The 12,778-nt window shown below is 44.7% G+C and overlaps 4 protein-coding genes across 4 annotated transcripts; 3 read left to right on the top strand and 1 right to left on the bottom strand.

Annotated features, from left to right (window-relative positions):
• Positions 1-764: 764 nt before the first annotated feature.
• On the top strand, positions 765-2,606 carry PCOAH_00008080 (Uncharacterized protein; the record flags this gene model as incomplete). Its single annotated transcript, XM_020057618.1, has 1 exon — positions 765-2,606. The coding sequence occupies one exon, from the start codon at positions 765-767 to the stop codon at positions 2,604-2,606; it is 1,842 nt and encodes a 613-aa protein (XP_019913154.1).
• Positions 2,607-4,213: 1,607 nt separating this feature from the next.
• On the top strand, positions 4,214-5,584 carry PCOAH_00008090 (Protein-L-isoaspartate O-methyltransferase; the record flags this gene model as incomplete). Its single annotated transcript, XM_020057619.1, has 3 exons — positions 4,214-4,528; positions 4,756-4,909; positions 5,163-5,584. The coding sequence occupies 3 exons, from the start codon at positions 4,214-4,216 to the stop codon at positions 5,582-5,584; spliced, it is 891 nt and encodes a 296-aa protein (XP_019913258.1).
• Positions 5,585-6,973: 1,389 nt separating this feature from the next.
• On the top strand, positions 6,974-10,444 carry PCOAH_00008100 (Uncharacterized protein; the record flags this gene model as incomplete). The annotated part of the gene is made up of 1 exon (XM_020057620.1): positions 6,974-10,444. One exon carries the CDS (start codon positions 6,974-6,976, stop codon positions 10,442-10,444), a length of 3,471 nt encoding a protein of 1,156 aa, XP_019913145.1.
• Positions 10,445-10,556: 112 nt separating this feature from the next.
• Positions 10,557-12,095, bottom strand: PCOAH_00008110 (Uncharacterized protein; the record flags this gene model as incomplete). Its single annotated transcript, XM_020057621.1, has 2 exons — positions 10,557-10,791; positions 10,948-12,095. The coding sequence occupies 2 exons, from the start codon at positions 12,093-12,095 to the stop codon at positions 10,557-10,559; spliced, it is 1,383 nt and encodes a 460-aa protein (XP_019913052.1).
• Positions 12,096-12,778: the final 683 nt, after the last annotated feature.

Below are 12,778 nucleotides of genomic sequence, written 5' to 3' on the forward strand. Positions count from 1 at the left end.
GTCAACACTGTATGGCGAGTCCGTTTTATGTTATTTTATTTTTTTTTTTTTTTGCACAGTATATTACCCTATTTTGCGTTAAAACGGTTGAATTAATTAAACATGTTGGGTTTGATTGGATTTTGTATCATTTGGTATGGTACAGTTTGGCTTTTTTTTTTTTTTTTTTTTTTTTTTTAACCCTGTGGTTTGCCTTCCCATTTGGTACATTTTTTTTTTTTTTGTTTTTCCGTCGATCCGTTTGTATACCGACTAGCTCACAGCTCACCCGTCATATGTAACTCCTTTTTTAACAATAACAAAATTCACCGCGAGAGGTAATTAACCCCTGAGAAAAGGGTTAACCTTTGTATTGTCGCATGTTCGCTTGCATCCGGCTGGTGCCACATCCCGGGAATGAGCTTAACAGAGGTTTACACAGAAAAAACATATACAGAGTTGTAGCCCCTACCCCCTTGCGCAAAAAAATATGAGCATTTTTTTTTTTGTGGAGGGATACCCAAGGGGACATGACGAATGTGGGACACCTCGCCATGTGACGAGGAACTCCATTTTTTGCTGCTTGACATCGTGCTAGTGTACGCATGGGCTTATGCACGTACGAATGTATGTTCATGTATATATGGGTGCCCTCCCTGGCTGCGTTAGCGTTTTCATATAAAGGGTGAGGCGGCTGAGTAGCTAAGCGGTCACAACGCGCAGACACACGAATACACATACGTACATAAGAACCACCCAAGTGTGGCGCGCTACCCCCCACCCAAATGACTATCTGCTCCGGGTGCGGAGCCTCTACCGATGCCACCATATGCTGCCCCATATGCCTGAAAAACAACAAGAAGATATTTTACTGTTCGCAAGAATGCTTCGAGAAGAACTACACTGAACACAAGAAAATCCACTATTTCATAAAAATGATAAGCAGCGAAGAAATGCACAGCAAAATGTTGGAGCGGGACGGCGGTAGTGAGAGGCACAACTTGCCCGTGATAATACTGGGGGATGAGAGGGTCGACGAGAACGGGGGGGAGGCGGTGGACAGGTCATCCTTCCAGGCACACCTGGCATCGGAGCACGGTAACTACGACGTTAGTGGCAACTACGACGTTAGCGGAAACTATGACGTTAGTGACCATCGCGAAGGGGGTGATGCCTACCCATCCAGCGTGGAAACAAAGAAAGGCTCCAAAAATAGCAAATTTGAAAATATGTACCGGAAAAAGAATAACAAAAAATATAAAACGATAAACAACAATGGCTACCTGTTTGATGACTCTAGTGAACAGAACGAAACAAGTGACAACAACTCCTACAAGGGAAATCACAAAAGAAGCAAATTGTCCACCTACATGCACAATCTGTCAGGCTACCTCTTCTGCAATAAGTACAACATGATACTGCCATACTATAACGATATGTCGGTCAATCCAGACAAAATTAACTTAAAAAATATAAAGGGGAAAAATAAACTGAGCGATAAAAAGATACAGGAAATAAAAAAACAGATAAAGAAGAAGAGAATTTTCCAACTCACCATTCTCCTGGTAGTCATATCGATTGTTGTCATTTTGGCTACCTGTATATTCTCGTACATCCTTGAAACGTCACAGAAGAATCTCCAAATAAACTCAGAAATTTTATTAAACAAAAATAATGCTGCGAAGAATGCCGAGATTGTCGAACTGAAATCGTACATCAACGTCATAGAAGATTTGCGAAAAGAAATTTATGAAATGAAGGAAGTTCTCTACACACATAATGTTTTTTTAAGTAAAAATTTTAACCTGAACATGTCATACCCTTTATTTAACAATTCGAACAAAATGAAGTCAAGCCCTGCTGCTACGCATAGTAAGAAGTCGGCAGATAAGTTGGGGAGTCTTACTTCGCACCTGTTTTATGATAAACCCTCTTCTACCTCCGATGGGATATATACTTTTGGGAATCCTGGAGGAGATGAAAAAGCCAACCATTTTGACAGTTCCATACATCTAACTCAACAGCATTATGATATTAATGATATTCACGAGGTAAGTAATGGCAGCCATGGGGAGATCGCTAAGCATGAAGGGGGAGAAATTAATCTTCCCAATCGCACAGATGGGGAAGGGGAACACCCCCATTCTCAAATGAAAGATTTGAGGGAATCCTTCCCATCGAGTGGTGTAAAAAATGCGGACAACACTGTAGGGGGAAACACCCCTTCGCAAAATGGGGAGGTAAACTTGAGTAGTGAAAACTCCAGCGAACGGAGTGGAGACCCGCTCACAAGCGAAAACGAACTGGTGCAGGAAAATGTGAACAATTTTATAAAAAATCACAACATGCCGAATAACGTGGAGCAGGCAAAAATAAGTAACGTAATCGTCAATGAAGAGAAACCCATAAACTCCAAAAATCTCATGGCAGAAAATAGCGGCACCACGAGTGACACGCAGCAAGTGGAGATAAACAACGCGCCCAATGAAAATGACATACATAGTCACGAGGAAAAGCTGAAACGTAAGAAGTATACCTCCAAAGCGGAGGGCGGCGAAGGCGACAACAACACAGAGAGAAAATTCGTCAGTAACAAAATGAACAAAAAGAAACAGAACACGATTTGATATGCCTGTGTGCAAGCGTAGATCGGAGCACACATATTAATGATTAAAAAAAAAAAAAAAAAAATGCTAATAAATAGACAAATTTTACCTGAACGGTCAGGTGAATTGGGTTACATTTTAGCTAGCTGGGGAGGGGGCAGTTGCACATACCGTGGAGCGAAGGATGGAAGGCATAAAAGTGTGCCAAAAAAAACGACCAAAACGGTAGTGTCCAACGGAGATGTAATTTCATTAACGGGAAGTATAAGTAAAAACACGGGTGGTAATCAAAATACCATTAAATAAGCAAAACGAAGCAGATCCGAAGTAAATGCTCATTTGTCGAGGAGCAAAGTTTATTCACCGTGGTTCATGTAAAATGATGCAGTTCGAATGGCACTGCGCAGGCTACCTGGTCAATGCCTACAGGTGGGTGTCCATCCAGCTATCTGTGTGTGTTTACCCTTTGGGGTAGATCTCATGGTAGTAGTTCCTGCGTCATTGACATACGCATAAATGACCCTCCCCAAGCGTTTGTATCTACGAGTATCTCTTTTCCCCTTAGCCCCTCCGAAGAACCAATGTTGTACGTTTAAAAAGGGAAACTAAGTCAGGTCGATTTTTTTGAATTTTTTCCCCATTTGTTTCGTATTGTCCTGATTAAACCTTTTTTTTTCCCTCCCTCCATTTTATAGCTCACTTTTTATTTTCATCCCTTGCACGGTGTTTACACTACTTGCCCTTTTTTAAGCAAAAGAAAGGTGTTTTCCCCCGTTTTTTTTATTTTTCTATTTTTCCGCAACGTCGCGTAGAAAACATGTTATCCCTTTTAACATTAAAGGGAGGGTGTATTCAAGACGCCTTGAATACTTTTTACGTGCAGAATTTATACTTACCACACACGCATATGTATAGGCACGCACGTACACATGAACACATACGTGTATGCCCCTTCACGTAGTATGTGTACGTGTATGCGCGAACAAAACTTCCACCTGGGCACACGGCGGGATGCCCACCCAAGGGAAATCCCCCTTTTAAATAATTAGCACATCATACTGTGCTGCTTTCTGCCTTGTTGCGCGCTGAACCAGTACGCTTAACCTTTTCCGAGCATTCATTTAAGAGGCACTTGTATAGCCACTGTCTATTCGTCCTTGAGCAGGTCACTTTTCGCGATGTGGCCGAGCGAGGGGAAAAACCACTCCGGGGGCTAGTCCACGTGCACAAAGAAGTGTTTTGGCTCCCCACGGGTCAGCACTAGGCCCTACGGTACGCAGTGGCCAAATGCATACTCGCGGGAATATAATTTTATTTTTCTCTTATTGCATGGAACGAAATTTCGTCGAGGGTGTAGCCATGCGAAAACACAGCTGGGAAAAAAAAGTAAATGGCAAAACGGGGACGTGTAAAAGTGTCAAGTGTGAAGGCTAAGTGTGAGTGCGCAGCGTGAATGCGGTGTGATAAAAAAATTGAGAAAAAAAAAAAAAAAAGCACAAAAAAATGAACACAAATTAAGCAAATGAAGGAAATGAGGCAAAATAATGATAACACCCAAAAGTAAACACTAAAGAGAAAAGCAATTTTTTTAAATCCCCCAAAATTACAAACACAAAAATGAACAAAAAATGCACTGTTCAGTCTTGAACCTTCTGATTTACAAAACACTTTTGTGTAAACCCATCCATACATCTAAAAAGCTAACATCGGAAGTAAAAGCGACAAAAGTGTTTTTTTGCCAGCCACTCTGTAATGAAAGGAAATTATTCTCCCAGAAGTTAAATTTATCCAGGGATAATTATTTCACGAAAAGAAGGTCGGCAAAAAACACACAGACGAGGAACATGTACACCCTCGCAGAAAAAAACCACAAGAGTTTAATCGACAGTCTTAAGGACAGAGGCATAATTGACGATGACGACGTGTACGAAACAATGCTACAGGTTGGTGAAAATGTGAGAGGGACCCATTGGGGGGAGAGAAAAAAAAAAGTCCAAAAAAAAAAAAAAAAAAAGTAAGAGGGTTCCTTACTTGGAATAAGCAAAGCACCCCTTGGGGTCCATTTCAACGTCTGCACATTTTCGTGTTGTTCGAATAAGCGGCACCAACGGGGGACACTCCAACACGTGACCCGTCATTTACACCCGCACACACGTCCCCACCATCGCAGGTGGACAGGGGAAAGTACATAAAGGAGAAACCCTACGTGGACATGCCCGTCTACATCAGCCACGGGGTCACCATATCCTCCCCGCACATGCACGCCCTGTCTCTGAAGCGCCTTATGGATGTGTTGAAGCCGGGATCGCGAGCCATGGACGTGGGTAATCATGCAGAACAGTGAGAGAAAGAGAGTGATGGAAGGAGAAATGAAGAACGAACGAACGAACGAATGAGTAGGCTGTTTGTTCAATGTCCCCCTACCTTTGGGGGGGAAGTGATGCATTTCCCCTAAGCTCACTCCCCACCGTGTGAGACTTCGTGTTGTGCGATTTTCTGGGCGTGCCCGTTTCGCTCTCTTCCCGCGCCTGCTGTACCGATCACACCGGTTATTTTCCTTCCCCTCCGCATGAACAGGGTCCGGGTCGGGCTACATAACCGTGTGCATGGCCATGAGAACGAAGGTGCTGGAGAACAAGGACTCCTTCGTGATAGGGCTCGAGAGAGTAAAAGACGTGGCCAACTTTTCCATCGAAAACATAAGAAGAGACAAACCAGAATTACTGCACTTGGATAATTTTAAAATTATTCACAAAAATATATACCAAGTGAGTGAACAGGAAAAGGAACAGTTAGGATTGTTCGATGCCATTCATGTAGGAGCATCTGCAAGTGAGTTGCCAGAAATTTTAATCGATCTGTTGGCGGAGAATGGGAAGCTGATCATCCCGCTCGATGAGGGGTACACGCAGGTTTTGTACGAAATTACCAAAAACAATGGGAAAATAGTAAAAGATAGGCTCTTCGAAGTTTGCTTCGTAAATTTGAAAAAGAATTAGCTCTCAAGGGGATCAGTCACCGCGTCGGTGTGTCACCATGTAGGAAAGGGGGGGGGAGCAGGGCTAGCAGTGACGACTGATGACTGGTGCGGCGTCTGCACATCCCGGTTTCTCATTTTCGCTTTTTTTTTTTTTGCCATTTCCCCTGTTCACGTCGAGGGGAAGAAGCCTTCCGGACGGCACCCCCGGTGAGTAGGTTTAGTTGGAGGTTTGAAAGAACGTGTCTGCAGGGTTGAGGCACTGGAAGGGAAGAATATCCACCCCTCTATTTTTGCCGCATGAGTTTGACATCTTTCTCCGCCGTTTCAAGTGAATATTTTTTTTTCCCTTCTTCTTTACTTCTTTTTTTTTTTTTTTTTTTGCTCTCCATTCTTATTTCCCAGTTTACTAGTGTACACATAGGTACATGTGTGGTCTAGAAGGAGGGAGAGAAAAAACATCCGAGCTGAGGCCCCATTGAGTAGCAGGATCTCTCCTTTCCGCCATTTGCAGAAAAAGAAGCCGTGACCCCGGAGAATGTAGCTTTAATCGTCCATTCATATATGTGCTTAGCTCTCCGTGTGTTACCCCCTTCCCTCCTCTCCACGATGACTCCTTGCTTGTGTTAGTCCTCACCTGCATAGCATATGCCTGCATGATTTAAATAAGCCTCATGGATTCTACTTGTATTTCCTATCCCACTCTCCCTCATGTGTGTGTGTATTCTTTAGCCATGTACTGTTCACCTCAGCGTAGGACATCGTGCAGCATTCTGCCGCCTCTTCCTCCTATGCCCCCTTTTCTTCCTTACACCCTGCAAGAATTTGCATATCACAGATAGTGTAGATGGTTTTGCGCTTTACCATACATTTATTAATATTTTTGTTATTTTATTTTATTTTATTTTTTTGCAATTTTTTAGTAGGCCCTTTTTTTTTTTTTTTTTAACGTCTCCCAACTGTTGGCCGATCCTTTCTTTTTTTGTTAAAACGGATTCATTGTAACATCACTTTGTTGTGTGGACTTCGGATTGGGTTACACATCATAGCGTAGCATGGAGTAGCATATCATAGCGGAGGATTTTTTTTTTTTTTTTTCACATGTAAATGTCAAACTGGAGGAACCCCCCCCTTTGTGATGCTACTTTGGGGGGATGCAAACTGGAACACCGAACCCCCCCTGGAGTGTCCCCCCCATTGGGTAGTTCACCTCTCAATTTATCGCAACGCCGTTATTGTGAAGTGACCCCGTGGGCACATCTTAAAGACAAGGAAACGCACAGGGACCCTGTAGCACCTTCATGGTTGACGAATCAGCGCAGCGGTGAAGAGGCCAGTTGGCCGCATCGGCACATCGCCGTGTCAGCAATTCACCGCTCAAGCGTTTAACCTGTCAACCGGTTCACGCCAAATGGGGAAAACCGGCAGAGCGGCAAAAAGGTCGCCGCAGATTGAGCTTAACGAAATTGACCAGGAACTGTTCGGCGAGGAGGAGCTGGAGATCCTGCAAAGGGGACACGTGTCCAGTGATGAGGATCGCCAAAAAGAGGAGAACCTTGCAGACAGCGAATTGTTAGCGGTGAACCAAGAAGACTTTATCATCTTTGAAGGCGCCAGCAGCAATGAGAGTGCTACGAGTGGTGCAAGCAACGAAGGGAACTCCGATTCGGATGTGCAGATCATCCAGGAGGAGACCGAGCACAAGGAGGGAAGTCCCAAAAAGAAGGCCGGAACCCCCCAAAGGAAAGGAAAAGCCAAAGAGAAGACCCACTCCGAGGAGGAAAAAGCACACCGAAAGAAAAAGCACAACCTAGATGATGAAGAGGAGCAGGAAAACCAACTGTCCAGCGAAAAAGTATGGAACTTCATGCAAATGAGGACGAAAAACGTAAAAAAAAAAATTGAAGAAAATAAACTAATCACGCACATGCTCTGTTGGGTAGCCCACCTGCAATTCTTAAACGAGACGTGCAACAACAAATTTGCCCAAGCATTAATATACTCTGTGTATGTGAATTACCAAAAGGGGAAGGACAGCAAGCTGTACAAAGATCCGATCTACTTGTTCATGTTTATAAAGAGCACATTTGAACTTGTCCTCGATGGGAAGTCTTGGGTGTCTGGAGATCAGCACGTCACGAGCAACCCTCGTGGTTCCATCCTGTTTCGCTTGCTCAGGTGTATACAAAGAAGAAGGGGAAATAACATACTGATCAATTTAATATTTATTTGCCTTTGTAGATGCTTAAATATTCCCAGCCGTATCTGCTTGACGCTGCCCAGTTTAAAAAACGAAACTGATGTTGGACAGGACAAGTGGCTCTTGAAAAAGTGCACTGGGGAATACCACCCTCATTTTAGCAGAAGTATTTTTTATCGTCAATTCGTGAACTCAGTCAGTGAGGGCAGCAATGACGAGGACAACGTAGCTAGCTGCACTGATGGTGGTGCACAGGGCAGCCGCGATGATGATGTGATACTTATCGACAGGGAGGAATTCCTTCAAAGCGGGGCGAACAGCTACGCCAGCGCATTCAAACAAGGGGACAACGTGAATAAGGGGAAAGGCTCCAAAAAAGTGGTGAAAGATGAGACCGCCCAATTCAATATCTTCTCCGAGTGCTACTCGACCAGCTTCAACAAATGGGTGTCCTTCTTTTTTTGCTTTAACGTTTACTATTTTAATTTTGTGAATTTCTCCAAATATGACAGCTCTGTTGCGCATGAAGATAAGGCCTTCCACATTTTGCTGCCCCTTCCTAAGAACCCCGAAGAGATAAAAACGTTCAGGACACAGCGGAGGGTCAGTGGTCTTGGCGGCTTTGCGCGCTCACTCTTCATGCGCAGGGGGGGCAAAGCGAGTGAAAACGGCAGCGAAAACGGCAATGAAAACGACAGTGAAAGTGAACATGGCAGAGTACGTGATTGCGAACGTGGGAGCAACTCTCCCTGCAGCGGAGACAGCGAAGGTGAGGCAGACCCCGGGTCCCCGAAAATGTCCCGAGCGGATGCTTCCCCGCTGAGCACAAAGAGAAGCAGCCCTCAGTGCAACGCCCACGATCAGTACGGTGGACTTACAATAGATGGTCTACACACTGGAGAGAAGCATAAGGAGGGTTGTCCAGGAACATCAGAAATAAATAGCTTACCATTGGGAGGACCCATCCCAGGGGGAAGAAGCATCCCATCAGTGAGAGACAACTTGGCTAGCTCGAAATTTCAAATTTTGAGCGACGACCATGGGGGGAAGATGTACATCGAGAGGGACAACAAGTTCTTCATCGTTGACAAGAAGAGCAAGCGGGTGGTTAGGATTGCCTACCTGGAGACGCCTCCAGAGGGTGTCCATACAGAACGAAAAAAATCAACAACGGGAGGTAAACGGACGAAAGTGGGGATGGAACCCCCCCTGTATGACTTCGAACGGGAAGAAGAAAACAACGAAATAGTGAACTCGCTAGCGAATATATACAGCTCTGGGGGGAAGCGAAATTTGCTGCTAAATCAGATCAGGGAGTTGCGTGTAGCCAACAGTAAGTTACGAGGTGATGCCAACAGTGCCAGCATGAATGTGTTTGTGCACGACTACGGAGAGATCACTTATGATAAGATGGCGAACCCAGTGAAGACATCTTCACTCGAGGGGAAATACATAAAGGTATTCATAAACAGCAACGTATATAAATTTTTGTACAGCCTGGACCATTACAACTTATACATATGTATTAACCGATATGGCATTGTGCGTGACGTGAGTGTGCGCCATAAGCTGAGGTATACCGGTGGGGGGAGTTCTCAGCGAAGTGGCCAACGAAGCAGAGGAAACAGCAGCAATGCCATCATTAAGGGAGACAGACACTGCAACGCTGTAAGGAACCACTTCCGAAGAATTGCCTACCAAATTAACAAAAAAAAATATAATGACTTTGAACAAGCACTGGATAAATTAGACGATGAGTATTTGTACAATCTTTATGTGACCAATATGATACCGACGGAGAAAACTGATTTTCTTAAGTCCAGTTATTATATATTAAGATCCATGCTGAAGAAGAACCAGGTGATTTATCCGAATGCCCCCGTTGGGCTGTTCAAGGGAGAAAATGTGTACTTGAAGGAAAACTTTTACAACTTAGTCAGGAGAGAGTACCTGGAAAATAAACAATACTACATTAGCGATGCGGAAAAGCCGCTAAGCTATGAGTTCGATGAGTACAGCAAAGTTAAGGTGCCTCTATATGCGCAATTTCAGCTGAGGAGGCGAACAGAGGCAGCGGTGAGCAGAAGGGGAGGGACTGACCTAGAAAGCAGCACGAACGTTGTGAGCAGTGGTAACAACGATGGTAGTAGCAATGTCGGTCACACGGAAGAAACATGCCCCCTAGCGGAGGAAGAAAACTTCGACTACATTTACAGCAGGAAAGATAAACTGCACGTGCTCAAGACGAAGCTGTTTGCACACCTGAAGGCGAGCAACATCATCGAGCTGAACGACGAAGACGTGTGCATTTGTAACGTCAAACTGAAATACGTCATTAAACATTTACGGGGAGTCATCCCATACAAAATTGTCTATAACACCTCCTACTTTTTTAATAAATTTCGTAAAAGGCCAAATGTACCAACGGATGCTGACAAAATTATAATTAAAAAAAAACATATGCCACAGTTTAAAAATCTGTACATACCACAAAAACAAACACAGGACGAATTTTTACTAAGTGATAAAACGAAGCAAATCAAAAACCTGTGGAAGGTACTCTGCAAGAGTATCCTGTACGAGCAGGTGAACAAGAAGGCGATCCAGGACAGGGCTCGCGCTAGGGGAATTTACAAGATGAAGGAATTCAACACGGACGTCGATCGGTACTTTCAAATTTGAGGCCGCCCCCACGTGCTGTGTGCACCAGCGAGGGGGTCATACAAATGTGCCGTTTTTTTTTTTTTTTTTTTTTTCCAGCTAGCCATTTCCGAAGTTGTTAGCTAGCCACCCGCTACACGAGAATGTTATGAAACAGCGACAGCGTTATCGCTATGGCCTCTTCTGTTCGTATTGTCCTGGAGGTCTGGTGGGGACACGTGTTAACGAACAGGTGGAATTTCTTCAACATTTTGTTCAAAACTTTGCTCCTCTTCTCCACGGCGTAATTTTTTTTTTTCCGCTCTTCTCGCTCCTTGATGAGCAGATCTTCTAGCCCCTGCTTGTTTCCGAACACGATGAGGATGGAGCTGCGGTGGGGTGAGAAAAAAATGGGGTGAACGATGAGGGGGGATTGATCGAAACTAGCAGGGTTGCGTAGGTTGGCACGCGTGAACATACACACATGCAGTCACGTGAACGTGTGAGCATACACGCACGCATTTCCGCGTGGCGGTGCACCCAACCTGACTCCTCTGACCGCGTCGGCCGCGTCATCCATGAAGTGCCCCCGCTCGGAGGTGCCCACGATGTAATCTACGCTGAGGTCAAAAACATCGCTCAGCCGTTTTAGCAGCTCGACGGAGTACCCCCAATACAAATTGTACAGCTTTGGAGTACTGGGGTTGATTAATTTTCCTGAAAATAAAACATTTGCATTTCTCCTCTGGAATAGGAGAAACGAATTGGGATGAAACAAGACGGTAACTCTCGTCCCAATATCTACGTGGTTTACATTTTCTATATGTGCATGAGCAAATAACCCAACGTCCACAATGACTCCATTTGACTTCTTCTTTATTACAACCCCTTCGCGAAATGGAAGCCACTCATCGCTTCTTAAGTGATGGGGAGCATCCACAGGATTCATTATTCCTGAGTGCTTTAAAAAGTGAGTTATAGGGAAAAGGTGCTTCCTCAAATATTGGGGTGTCTCCAAATATTGTAAGTTGTAGTGTAGGTACTGACACAGGTAGGAATATTCTGGGGGTGATATTTCTCCTTCTCCTTCCTGTGAGGATGAATGACTGGTTGGTCTCTTTCCTTGGTGTTTACTGCCAACCTTATCGCTGTGGTAGTTTTTATCCCCTTCTTTCGTCTTGTGCGGATGGCTAGTACCATGGGTGGAATTTCCACTGTTCAACTGCTGCTCACTCCGCTCAAATCGCTCGTTCAACATTTGGTCGTCATATATGTACACCTTGGAGACAGAAAAAACGGTGAATATTCTTGCCAAGTAGCTGCTCAAATAAGACTTTATTACGTCGCTTCTGTTGTTTATAATGGAGGAGGGAATCGCTACAGAAAGGTCCACTTGTAAGTTTCTGCTAACGTTTGGTATTCTTTTCTCTATGCACTGCTTTATGTCTTCATTGAGTACTACTTGTGCTTTCTCTGGGCTCTTCCCCGTGCCATCTGTTTGGTGGGCTTGCGTTGGGGGGGCGTCCCCCTCGCTTGATGCGGCAGCTCCTATCTCGTCAAACTGCTCACCCTTATCACTAAGCTGATCATCCTCCCCACCGCCAAGATGGTCATCCCCCTTGGCGCGCTTCACCTCCTCCGCCCTTTCCCCATTCTGAATAAACCTCTTCGCACTCTTTCCCCTTTCCGTCATGACTCAGATAATCATATTCCTCCTTCCACCTGCTGAGGCGTGTACGTATCAGCCTTGAAGAAGTGACGGTCCTCGTGAACTCCCATGTCGAAACCCTTCGGGAGGTCCTTGTGAAGGCGCCTTATTTTATTCCTCGTTTGACCTGTCCTTGGCTCAATCGCATGCAATTAAGCCAAATGGTGGGGGGCAACTTTTCCACTCCCAGCTTCGTGGGCACAATGTGGTTCCCTCTCCTGGGGAAGCACTGGCATGAGTGCAACGTACAAGTGAGTGGGAAAAAAATTAAATAAAATTATATAAAAATAAATAAAACAAAAAAAATAATTGCAAAAAAAAAAAAGCGAATAAAACGAGTGCCGAGAAAACGCGGCCAGGGGGGCACGCACATATATCCACATATATACAGTTATACAGTTTACGCATCCATGTATGCACTTGGTGGAGTGCGGCATTTCCCATGGGGTCATTTCTTCCCCATTGCGCTGTCCTGCAGTGCACACGGAGAGGAGTTTCCCTCTGTAGGAGGTGCAATAACACAGCGCATGTGGTCGGTGCGGAGAACACACATGAAAGGTGGGGGGAAAAAAAAGGAACATTTAAGGAAGCCCGGCCATTAGGACACACATAAATGGTGCATGCTCCGAAGTTAAATCACCCTACCTTAGGAGGAAGCATTCTTCACG

The sequence above is a fragment of the Plasmodium coatneyi genome, chromosome 4 (genome assembly GCF_001680005.1).
Source record: "Plasmodium coatneyi strain Hackeri chromosome 4, complete sequence".
Taxonomy (NCBI): domain Eukaryota; phylum Apicomplexa; class Aconoidasida; order Haemosporida; family Plasmodiidae; genus Plasmodium; species Plasmodium coatneyi.